General features: G+C 34.7%; 1 protein-coding gene across 1 annotated transcript; it reads right to left on the bottom strand.

Annotated features, from left to right (window-relative positions):
• Positions 1-892: 892 nt before the first annotated feature.
• Positions 893-13,389, bottom strand: LOC124155879 (F-box/WD repeat-containing protein 4). The gene is made up of 8 exons (XM_046530044.1): positions 12,912-13,389; positions 12,728-12,826; positions 12,446-12,628; positions 6,303-6,441; positions 4,005-4,165; positions 3,121-3,249; positions 2,889-3,036; positions 893-1,176 (listed from the first exon to the last, which is right to left on the bottom strand). Exons 1-8 carry the CDS (start codon positions 13,142-13,144, stop codon positions 1,006-1,008), a joined length of 1,263 nt encoding a protein of 420 aa, XP_046386000.1. The 5' UTR covers positions 13,145-13,389; the 3' UTR covers positions 893-1,005.
• Between the last annotated feature and the right edge of the window lie 8 nt (positions 13,390-13,397).

The following is a 13,397-nucleotide window of genomic DNA, read 5'->3' as shown; positions in this document are numbered from 1 at the left end:
TAAATGGAAATAATGAAAACTTGATCAAAACATCTGTAGACCGGATGGAAAAAGTTGTGATGAAAGATTGAATTAAATGTCTTAAGATTAGGAATAGTCTTTCATGTGGTCTCAGATGTCCCTATTTGGAGAAAAAATATTTAGAGACAATCTCTGCACACATTCATATTTAATTTGCTCATATTCTATAAAATAATGTAATAGATTTTAAGTTTCACCACCAATATAAAATTTTAATGGAAATAAGTGGTTAACTGTAAGTGACGTGTGTTTTATGTTCTTGTAAGAAATACAACCAAAACTAAGCAGCTAATGGTAAAATTATTAGTAAATTAATATTGCATATTTTGAAACCTAAATACTCCTTGTGACAAGTGACTGGCATCTCTTACTCATTATAGGCTTAATTAGGGGTGGTCCCCAGAATTGGTTTAGATAACTTGTAATGGTCTATTTTACACTCCCATCAAATGTCACTCACATTTTTTCTCTTTCCCCTAGTTTTCATCTATGCTTATTCTCTTGGTCTCGGGAAAGGTCCTTAGGTAAACTTTAAGCCTGACTCTCCCATTTTATTCTTTACAGCCAACTGACGGCAATGTAAGATAAAGGTGTGAGCTGTTCATGGAGGATGCCATTAGGGCAAGTGCAGTAGCCAGGGTTCACCACCCCCTGTCATATATCTTTATATGTAATGGTGTCTATGTATCTTGTTTGCTGTCATACGACAACTCTAAGCAACTCAAATGTAACTGAAAATGATATCACTTAATGGCATAGAAATGGAAGGGACATAATTTTCAATTCACATTTTAATGAGTCTTAAACTTTTATGATCAAGACACACAAGTGCACCACAAATCTACAACTTTGTTAATAAAACGTGAAAACATACCATAACAGCTTTATATTTAAGGAAACATTATCACAGAAGCTGAGTTGTGTATAATAACACAATATTTCCACTACAAGTTTTCATTTAAAAGTGCAATCACTCATGTGCCATCAGATGACTTGGATAATTGTATGAGGTACAGAAAATAAATTTTTGGACATATTTCCTCTTCCACTGAAGTCAAAAACATTAAGTGACTGATCCAATGCAGCAAACAAATGACTGGGGTCAAACACCATTCCATAAACAGGAGAACTCCATCTCGTCTTGGAAAAGTAAGTCTGAAAAATGGAAATATATTTCACTGAGAATATCAAGATACATACAGAAATATTAGCTAATTATATAACATGTCATGGGAAGAATCTGGGGATAGTAGCTTTGTCTGAAAGGATGGGGAAAAGGCCTCCGAGCTTGCTCCATAATGTGTCAACACCTGGAGCCGTCAATGGAAGACGGAAAGGTAAAGTGTAGAGTTATTCCTGCTATGTTGTTTTAGGACATCACATCACATGTTTAAGGACAGCATCTCAAATTTTTTATTGGTGAAATTTCGGATATCCCCTTTGCTGAAGTACGAGGTGTAGGTGTGAAAGAAATTTATTCAAAGAGTCCAGATTGTTGCATAATCTGTGGCCCTATCTAGTGGAGTATGGATAAATATATACCTATGTACCTAGAATAAGCCCATGGTATAGAAGCCGGAATGCCAAGCAGGAGAAAAACATACCTGTAGAAATATTTCCTTAAAATCAAAATATGAGTTGTCACTAAATTTTAACTATAGAAATGTAAGGCAAATGTGTGCAGATTATAAAATAAAATTTTGCGAGAAATCTCAGAAGTAATATCTGAGAAAAGTCATTTTAAAAATTTTAAACATTTAAATGTGACAATAATATGAAATGTATTTAATAAATTTGTTTATGCATTCAGTGTCTTATGCAAAGACTAAGGTTTAAAACAAGCCATAAATCAAGGCTCTACGAGAATTTGGAGGGAAGGCATTATGTCATTCAAGGCACTTTTTTACAAAGATATTTCAGTGTGCATAAAACACACTACATAATTTATTTTGCAAAACGGACTGATTGCAGATTATAAAATAAAATTTTGCGAGAAATCTCAGAAGTAATATCTGAGAAAAGTCATTTTAAAAATTTTAAACATTTAAATGTGACAATAATATGAAATGTATTTAATAAATTTGTTTATGCATTCAGTGTCTTATGCAAAGACTAAGGTTTAAAACAAGCCATAAATCAAGGCTCTACGAGAATTTGGAGGGAAGGCATTATGTCATTCAAGGCACTTTTTTACAAAGATATTTCAGTGTGCATAAAACACACTACATAATTTATTTTGCAAAACGGACTTTAAGTATTTAGTTTGAGGTGGATATGGACCTATACATAAATTTTCATTGAAATCTGAAAACCTAAGGGACAACGTTTGTTGAATTGAAGAAGACAGACCCATATACAATATCCTTATTCCATAGAGCTAACTTGAAAAGACATATTGGTTATTTTACATAACTTTTTTACAAATTTATCCTCATAATATAACCCCATGGCCATAGGAATCCATGGGATTCATAAATTACATCATGTAAAAATAAATAAATCTCCCCTAATTATTAGAATAATTTCAAAAATTATGAAAATTCGCTGCAGGTAAACTTTGCGATAGGAAAATGTCTTCGTTCAATATAGTATATTTTCTTAAGAAAAATGTACCGACGTACTCTACTGAAAGTATACAAAACACGCACAACAAAAACGCAATACAATTACACAAATGTGTACCAGACTAAAAAACCTAGTCCGATGGTTAGTGTTCTATCACAATGACTCAAAGACTTGAAAACATTCATCAGTTGCTGAGTAAATTATACCTCTAAAAATATTCAACATCTACCACACTATAAAATGATCAATTGTTTTTGCTATATATTCAATGACCATACTTATTGCTGCTTTTAGGTACTCACCTGAATACTGTCTTTCTTTCTCTTGTCCCACAACTGAATTCTGCCATGCTGAGATAAACCAGACAAGAAAGTATTGTGGTTGTCTGAAGCCAATGAGTAAATTGCTGAATCATAAGGATCTTCCCACAAGGAAACACAGCGCCCAATACTAAAAGGCACGAATGAAAGGCATGCTACAGTGTAATAACCTGCAATATGTCATTTTCAAAAAGAATGTTTTTTTTTAACTTACCGAATATCCCACAGTCTAATTAATGTGTCATAACCGCAAGAAAGAAGGGTCTGTGGTGTTTCCCAATGAACATCCAGGATTCCAGCACCATTCCTGAAGCTATAATCAAGGTTTACAACAGATATTCCACTGAAATGAAATTTTAAGGGCTTAGTAACATATGTAAATAACTCATAACACATATACCTGCATGTAATTGAATCATGTGTAATTGTTGCAATGAAAGCAAATACAGAGCATACATATGGAGTAGCAAGTTCAGTAACTGTTTGTTGTCCTTGATATTCAAAAGATGCAATGCACATAACTGCCTTCAAAGACTAAATCTTTAAGTTGCCTCATTCATAAAAAAGCAGTCATAATGAACTATAATATGAAAGATAAATTATGCTCACTAAATTGAATACATATAATGCCTTTTAATTAGGAATCATTGGAACAGCAAGAGAATTACACAACAACTAAGCTTGTGGCTATGCATTCACAATGAACCATGTAAATCACTAAAATACTCGGTAAGTAGGTAACCAATGTTTCTACTAATGACTGTCCATTGTTATAAGGGTGAAACCCAATGACAATGGACGAGTCATCTATTGAAACAGTAGTGATATACAACCAATTAAACTTCTGGAAATCATGAGAAGACATCACACAAAGATCTCTAATAGTTTTTCATTGAATGGAGTATTCATATTCATGATTAAGAGGTTTGACTGACCTAGAATTATTTCATTATAGACACATTAACAATGGGAAAGATGACAAAGGCAACAAAACCCTCTTATAATTGCAAAATTCAACATCTTACAGCAACTTCTTAGTATAGAAGATGATTATTATCTTAATTTTTGTAAATTTTTCCAGAGCAAATATAAATTCACCTGGCAGAGTCAAATATATGGAGAGGAGAGATGTTATGAAGTCCAGCTGAGCCACAACAAAACACATCAGCATTAGGAGAAAGTGCAACTGAGCACACTCTATCCCCTATGTCAATGGAAAAGCTTTCTTCACAGGTACTGGGGTCAGAAATATTCCACACCTGAAAAAGTTGTATCCCCAAATGAGTTTAGTTGAATGTGATTTAAAAAAAATCAATTCTATGCAAGATTATTGCATTCAGATAAACTAATGCAGAGGACTTCAATATAGTAACTGGTAAAGGATATTTTCATTGGCTACATGGTTTTTATAGTAGACAATAAGGATGGGTTCACCCCATTTTAATCTTCACCAGTCCTTGAGCTTAGAACGAAAACCAAAAAGAATCACTGCCAAAATAATTTACGCAAAATCAGATTTGAAAAATTTTCACCCAATGAAAATGAAGGCTTAGGATTTAAGTTTGATCAAATTCATAACATATGTATGCATTTTCCTCAGCATGAATTCTCCAATATATATTTAGGAACTACAGCACAATTTATACCGCATAGCTTTTTTGATTTTTGAGATATGATGAATCCATTCAATGGTGGGTTAACTTGATATGTCAATACAGTGAGTCCTCGTTCTACGTCACCCCGTTTAACGTCAATTCGCGATAACGTCTCGAAAATTTTACGACCGTGATTCGTTTATCGCCCCTTCGCCTCGCGATAACGTCACGAATTTTAAATTTCGCGCGAGAAAAAAGGCGAACTGGCAGGCGTTACAGGTTGTTTGTTTCGTGGGCGGTAATACGGTCAGTCTATTCAAAGCGTAAAACGGTGTGTATTGTTAATTGCGATTGCGGTTTTGGAAAATTTTAGCATCAGAGACATTTCCACGACAATGTCAAAGAAAACAATGTTCACAATAATTTTGGTTCCTGTTACTGCGACGATGTTTTAGCGATGATGATGCCCAGGCGACGCCCGCCCACCTCAATTCGCAATTAAAACCATCTCTTCGATTTCATAATCCCAGTTTGCCCGCCCTCGCTCATTTGCGCCATTTTGATTTCGCTCCTGACCGGTCCGAAAAGAAATTCTCGTTGCGAGGGTAAGGCCTATGGACCGGAGCACCGGATCCCCGGTCTGTAGCGTCTGGTAGCATTCATTGGACCGCGAAGCCGAAAAGCAAATGCGGGAAGATACAAAAATGGAGAAGGATTTACGTCACTGCTGCTATTGTCGTCGATGAAGACAGGAACTCGTATTTATGCCATAGTTTGGCATTCCCATCGTAAAAAATGCCCCATATATGATACAGTAAAATTTTTTCGCATAGGAATTGTGAGGTCTAGGAACCGATATTCAATTTTTACATTGTTTTTATGGGATATTATGCTTCGATTAACGTCATTTCGTTTATCGTCACATTTTTCAGGAACGGTAGGTGACGTTAAACGAGGACTCACTGTACAAGTATTTTTCAAAATAAACTAGCAAAAATCATAGACACTTTTGAAAAATAACCATCTGCTGGGCATATCCATGGGAGGTATGTGTATATTTTAGTTTTCAAGCTCTCCATTTGGTGGCACATATTTGTGCCTCAGTCCCCAGGTACTAATTTTCAATATAAGAGGCAGTATTTCTTATAGTCAGATCATTTTTAAACTAAACATCTCATTATCAATGTGTCATCAAAGAATTTGACCAATAAGAGAGAAGACGATGCATTTCACTTGTTTATTGCTGATGGCATAACAAATGGCATTGTTAATCACACTAATGGTTACATTCATTGTATACAAATTGTGGGTCAAAAGTGTGGGCTAAAGATGAAAAAACAATGCAAATGAGAGGCATCTTCATCTAGAGATAATGTAAATTGGATGATGAACAGGCCCTCGATATGAACTAAAATGATTAGAAATGCACTTTTGGTATAAAAAAATTATATGCAACTGCAACACCTTAGTCAGCTTTTCATTGGAAAATAGGTAACCTCATCCTTAAATATATGAATGCAGTTAATACACATGGTGAAATTTCCACTGTACAACCACTAATGGGAGTGACTTTGGCACATCCCCCAGAGGGTTTAGCAATGAAAAAGAAAAACTCAATTGATAACTCGAACCGAGAACTTTTATTGCGAACTGATACACAATCTAAACTCAAGAAGTATCATAATTTTTTCTCATCATCAAACCTTTACCGATTATATTCATAGGCTTTCTATAAGGATGTACAGATTTTAATGTTGACATAAACACAACGTAGGAGAAAGAATTTAAATAATGTTCAAACCTTAACTGTCTCATCCCTGGAACCTGATATAATTAAGCAGCCCACATTGTCAACAGAGTTTACATCAGAAGAATGGCCATTTTTCAGCTCAAATGTCTTCTTACCAGTGTTGGCAGACCAACCTACGAGGGCACCATACCTGTAACACAAAGATATCCATGTAAGAACTCTATTTTATAAAAGGGATTGAAAACTACGGGGATAATAAGAGAACTAAGGACCTCATGAATAAGGTCTCAAAAATAGGGAATAACAACCCTTCCACTGGAAAAACCATTTTTAAATATAAATGATTTAAATTTTTCCAGCTGAATAATAGTCAGGAATTTTTCTCGGGCTCTACACCAGGTTAATTCAGTCGTATTGGCCAAAGTTTTGGAAAACAACTGGTCTTCCATTCTCAAGGAATATTTCTGTCTGTTATTCTGTAATTAACACACCTTAAGAATGGAAGATAATCGTAGAGCCCGAGAGGAATTCCTGAATAATTTTAAATATGTAACTGAAGGTAAAGCTGATTTATAAAATTTGTTCGTGGATCTGGATTCCAAGTTCACGTTCAATGTTCTTTTCACCATTGGTTGGCTTTTATTCAACCTTAATTCTTCAACAAAATGTGGTACCTTTTTATGTAACTAATAAGAACTATATCAAATGAGCCAAACATTTTAAGAATGATTGTTGGAGAGTGGAAGGGTTTTAGAAATTTTACCAAAGGAGAAGCCTATTGACACCAGCAATGCCATGCAATACTAGATGTATAGCAATAGAACACCCACTTGGCTCACGGCATCATACCATTACAAATTCACTTTATATAAATTTCTCCACTCGTTCATCCATTCCTTTTCTCATACATGAAACAACCCCAATAAGACTGCATTCTTTTAATGATCCTAATTGGGCTAAATTATTGATCCGATCAAAACATTTCAAGATATCTAAACCATCCAGGTTCTCTTCCTTCTATTCCACTAGAACATTGCAAGAGGGCCTAACAAAATCAAACAATTCTTCAAGACAAAGCCTCAAAATCAGAAAAAGATAATCATCAGGATATTTCACAGTCATCTCAACATGTGAACACATAATTTGAAACATTAAGTATTCACATCTAACCTACATCAGGGAAAACTCATCCCTGAAATAATTACTGCTTTCCCAAAATGATATAAAGTATGCGTAGAGGTCTAGAATCAAGTTCATAAATCAAGCATGAGGAAGCCAAGACGTGTTTGAGAACTGCAAATACAAAGACAACAGGGATACATAATTGCAAAGAAAGTCAATATAAAAACTTAAGGGTCTCCTGATTATTATGCAATAAATGCTACACTTATGGTTGCACGGGTTGCTTACACCAACAGGATAAATATTATGCAAGAGGACCAGTATAGAAATGAACTAAACACATTACTACGTTAAAGATATGGAAAGCATGACGATATAGGGGATTATAATAATTATAATAAATCATAATAACACAGTCTCTCATCTAATGGGAGACTTTTTCATAATTTTCAGTTTTTTAAAGGACTTTAAATGCTCTCAACTTTGATCCTGGATTGATTGAACTTGCCTCCTTTATAATTCCCACTTGAATCCTTTTAAACTGGATAATATAAGGTTTTCAGCATGAATTCACTGGCTTGCTTAGCATTGTATACAACGTAGGATTGGAAACAGAATGACCAAATTAAAATATGCGCCACTGAACATTTAAGAAGATTCAGGTATTTCACAACACATGGCATTACATGCATGTTTTACACGCTGCTGTTTAGAATGCTTTGTCACACTTCCTGCTGTCACCGCAATTGCAAGACACATTATTAAGGGTTTCCTGATCCTAAGAAATAATAGAAAACTTTAAAATCAAAAAAGATATAAATCCCCCCCCCCCCCACCTTAATTTAGAGGAATAGTGGGAAATGGCGACATCAACTCCCATTCCGTCAACCTTGGCCATAATTGTTTAGTGAACTCCTTGGTTCTTCAGAGCTTGCTTCTTCTTGTTTCCATTTCTTCCACAAGTTTCAATTACATACATTTATTTTTGGTCATCTAGCTCTGCGCATAATTAGCCCATAGGATTAAAGGACTCCAGTCATCTGTTCCATTTGCATAATTACACGGGGAATGCTTGGGAAATGATTCTGATAACACCATTATCAAATATTTAAATGCATGAAGATTTTGAGAAACATTGACTACAAATAAATTTATTTTTTAGGTGAATTCTACCATCTTTTATCACTATCACTGATGATTCCCCTATTGTACTGGAGACTTCTTCAGAGTGAAACGGTTAATTCAATTGTAGTAACAGGATTATGTAGGGGTTTACATTTTAAAATCGAGGTTTTCAATGTTTTGCTAAGCATCAGGCCCTGGTCTTGGTTTAAATTTTCTCAGTGTTTTCAGAATTCAGTGGCCAACTTGACCAGACTGGTTTTAAATTTTTTTTCCCTTTGTTAAAAACTTTATACTACACATGACAAACAGATGATCTTCAGCAACACGTTCAGCAATGGTGGAGTAATCAAAATATCATAGTCCGGTATCCTGTATTTGTTCTCCTATTATGGTTTTAATGGTTCTTCCCATGTCACTGATATAACTGCGGTCACAAATATTACATGTGGCACGGTAAGGTCCTTCATCTTTAATTTGTCTCGGCCTTCCGTGCTTCTTAGGAGGTCTTCTGTTTGGCACCAAAGCAAAATCAATGTCTTCATCAAATTTTTTCAAACACCCGAACATATTCTCAGAGGTGCCTTTCCTACAAAAATGATAATATCATCCTTTTTTTTTTGGACAGTTGCTCTTTGTTCCAAATTTTGCTACTGGCAGTTTGGATAAAATTTCTTACTTGCTTTTCAATTGATTTGTTGATGACAAATTTCCCGTGACCACACTTCCATAAGATATTCCTCGTAGTTTTCAATTCATCCTCTTGATGATCTGACTTTTTAAGATATAGAGAATGTTGTATAATAGTTTTTAAAACACCATAGATCTGCCCTGAATGGTGATGGGATTCAAGGCATAAATATCAGTTAGTGTTCACAAGCTTCCAATAAACTGCGTTCAAAGGTTCTATCTTCCTTGTTATTGATTTAAACATTCAGAAATGGGAGTATACTTTACAACTTCAGCCTCCATTATAAAATTTGTCCTTTTGTCAATGCTATTCATATGAATAAAGAAATAGCCCAGTTTTTGGTGACCATGAATCCAAGGTACAAATGTCTTGTATACGTATCATAACATGATTTCAGCTAAAGTCAGCACTTTCACCCTATTGGAAAAAATCAGCCGATTCCATTGAAAATTCCAATTGAAATCAATTGAAAATGCCAATTTTCAATGGAATTTCCTTGTTTTCAATGGAATATCCAAAAATTCCATTGGATTTTCAAATTTACAACTGAAAATACGAATATTCCATTGAATATTAGGAAATTCAATGGAATAGGGTGGTTTCCTATTATTTTTTTATTGCCTTAATCGAAAGATTACTACTCCTGGAGTACGTATTTCGCGCTTTTAGATTTTTAAATGACAACATCTATTTTTCGCGATTAAATGAAAAGTGAAAATTTTCAAGCGCGCGAAAACGCGACGCTTAAGTATGAATGTCGGGAAATATCTCCGTACGTCGTATTTCTGGTTCCCCCTCCCGCCCGGTGAGATGACCTTGAGGCGAGGCTTAGCTCTGATACGTCGCAGGATGCTAGCGGATAGCTGAGTACCTTGCTGAACGGTAGCGCTTGGCTTAAAAAAGGTTTATTAATACCTTATCAAACGAAGAAAACTTTCCGACATTAGCCAGTTTTAATAGGTGATTATTAAGACATGTTTCCCTGAGCTCTGTGCCTCATGCTTGCATTGGTAACCTCAGACGATGCATAACTCCTATCCTCTCGTGTAGAAACTAGGTCCCTGTGACGTCATGCGGAGTGGAATCGCATGGGCGCCAATCTGGCCTTTTTCAAATGAGGATAAAATTTGACCCTTGCCATTCGTCTAAACCGGTATTTCAAAAACCAAATAATTTGTGTATTATGAATACACTAATGGTGGGTAACGAATCACAATCAATGCCTTTCGTTTTCTTTGATGAAGGAAACTACCCTATTCGAAGAAAAGATACAATTGAATTTTCAAGTATTCCATTGGATTCTCAAATTTTCAATGGAATTCCCAAATATCCTATTGAAATCTCAAATACTCCATTGAAATCTCAAATACTCAATTGAAATCAAAAATACCATTATACCGTTATTCATATGTTTACGTGCACATGGTTGACTGGGTTGTAGTTAGTTGTGGTTAATGTTTTGCTTGTGGAGAAAAGACTATTTAGTATCGTTGTTATTTAACCTGTGCTTGATCCCAACAGCGTTGTTTTAGGTCATTCGTGTGTTTCTTCCGTGATATATAGTGGAAGTCTTGATGTGATTGTTGTGCTGTAGTGTGTTTATTTAGTAATGTATCGTTTGCCTTCAGTTTTTTGACTGGTTATACTAACGTTTGTGTTTAAAATGTAAGCATATTTATATAACTTAATTATGCGTACGTGCGTTAGGTCGCCGACAAAGAACTACTAGCATTGTCGGAATAGTGTGTATCACGCAGGTTTGTTTGTGTGAAGTGAAATTCCCGTGTTCTTGTATAAACATGAGTGACATGTTTCTGTTGTGAAAAACAAGTTATGTTGGCTTCATGTCAAACCAGAAGTATATTTATCAGTATTTTAAAGAAGCCTTTCTTAGATAAAGACGTGTGAGATATTTGTTGGTGAAGTTGTTATCGCTAATCGCGGAAAAACGTCTTCTTTTTGACAACTATTCAACGTTGTTTGAACTGGTAAAAGATGTGGCTCTCATGGTATAGTTGTTGTTCTGATAATCATGGCAAAACTATACAGATTTTCGATAACTATTCATGATTGTGAGAAGTGATGTAAGATGTGGAAAAGCCCAATTAAAGTTTTCATGACACTGCTTCTAAAAATATTTCAACTTTAATTTTTGTTCACATGTTTTATTTATTCAGAATTCGGGATTCATGAAATTTAGATGTTAAGTATATTCTCCCTAATAATAAGTTTACCATATTGGATGCATTAATGTATTTGTAATTTTTTCAATTGAACTGTTCCATTGAAAAGTGACAAATTTCAATGGATTTTTTTTTCAATTGTAAAAATTTTCATTTGAACTGTTCCATTGAAAATTTTTCAATTGAACTGTTCCATTGAAATTTGTCACTTTTCAATGGAACATTTCAATTGAATTTTTCCCATTGATTTTTTCCAATAGGGCAATTGCTTTTGTCAACAAAATTCCAATTGAAAACTGGAAATAGAAGGGGATATTGGTGAAACCATTACTGCTCCTTATTTTTGTTTGAAGAAACTGTCCTCCTGATTGAAGTAGGTTGCTGTAAGGCATAATTAGGCTAACTGGGCTTTACTGCTACCAAATTTCGAACATATCACTTTGATGGCATTTACAGGCGGAATTTTAACAATGTATATTTGATATTGATGCTAGAAGGTATATCCCACCCACCCTAAGCCTAAAGTAAAATGGTCTGGGCTACAATAGAGCATGACCAAAAAATACGAAACTTGACCCACAGTTCCATTCCATCATATATAAAAAGCAGAATATACGAAAACCCCAGAATGAATGTCAACAGTAAATAAGCTTTCATTTTACACAGAAAATGAGAGATGATAAATGCCCATCTTTTCATATTTTGATAGTTATAATTTAATAATCCCTTTGATTATTTTATTACCTACCATTAATTATCTGCTCAAACGAAAAAATCACTTTTTTGGAGGAATATTTTTTAAAGTAATGTTTCACCTTGACATACTTATTAACTTCAAAAAAGAAATCACAATTATTTTGCCATATGAGCCCCTGATCCACGTGAAATCATATGATTTCTTTTAGGACTCAAAACATTCATCTCTAAGAACATGCCATATAAAGCATTGCCAATTCCAACTATTACTTACTTCTAAAAGGCCTATCACGGCTTGAGTAGTAGAAGCATGACAGAGAGATAATATTCAAATAATAGCATTGGAGTGGATCATACGATACTATAGTTAAGTAACTCACCTCTCACCACTAATTATTACATTTCCACACTTGACAAAGTGGCAAACATCTTCCCTTTGTCCCTCCAATACAACAATTGGGCGTCTACTGAGACAATAATCCTTGTCTCTTTTATAAGCTAAAATGGAACTGCCTCTGCTAATCCACAGTATTCCTTTCTCCAAAACAAGTTTTGGCATGTACCTATAAAATTAAGAGACATTTCTTAGATACAGATACAACTACAACAAGGACCTATATGAGAGTACCTTCTCATTGCAGAGAATCACTTTTACAACATACTTTTCTCTCTGGCGCAAATAAATATTCTCCTTGTATTTTCCATTCTTCCAGTTGTAATATATTCGGCACTTTTCCTTAAGCGACAGCGTTGTTAGAGATCTTCAACAAAAATGTTTCAATTACAAATGACCAAGTCAGTCGTTTCAAGTTTATGTACCAAGAAAACACCACAACATTCACATACCTGTTGCGAATATGCTCAGAGATTTGGTTCGTAACCAAAATATTTTTAGCCCTTTCAATCCATACGTAATCTTCGTTTATAATCCAATAAAATCGTTTACATACTTGGCTTATACGACCCAGAAGTTCTAGCTCACAAAATTTGAAAATACACAACAGAACATCCGTAGGGAGACTTTCAAGATTTAAGGTATTTTTCTTCTCTTGCCCTTCATCCTCTTCCTGATCGATCATGTTCTTTACAGATATTAGAGGGGACAACAAGTAGTTTCCAAACAAAATTGCTTTTCACGCCCTTAGTTAGCATAGTGCCCCATTTAATTCCTTCATTGACACAATCCTAAACGTACATCGTGAAAATTTTGATAAACAAACAGATCACTAAATGATTCTTACTTCATTCTCAGTTAAAACGAAAGGATAAACAACAAAAGTAAAACAAAAATAGTCAATCCTCTGACAGCCCTCCTGCCCTCTCACAACTTCG

This window comes from Ischnura elegans, chromosome 3, assembly GCF_921293095.1.
Source record: "Ischnura elegans chromosome 3, ioIscEleg1.1, whole genome shotgun sequence".
Taxonomy (NCBI): domain Eukaryota; kingdom Metazoa; phylum Arthropoda; class Insecta; order Odonata; family Coenagrionidae; genus Ischnura; species Ischnura elegans.
The sequence above is the reverse complement of the archived record's forward strand: the minus strand, read 5'-3'. Positions and strand labels throughout refer to the sequence as shown.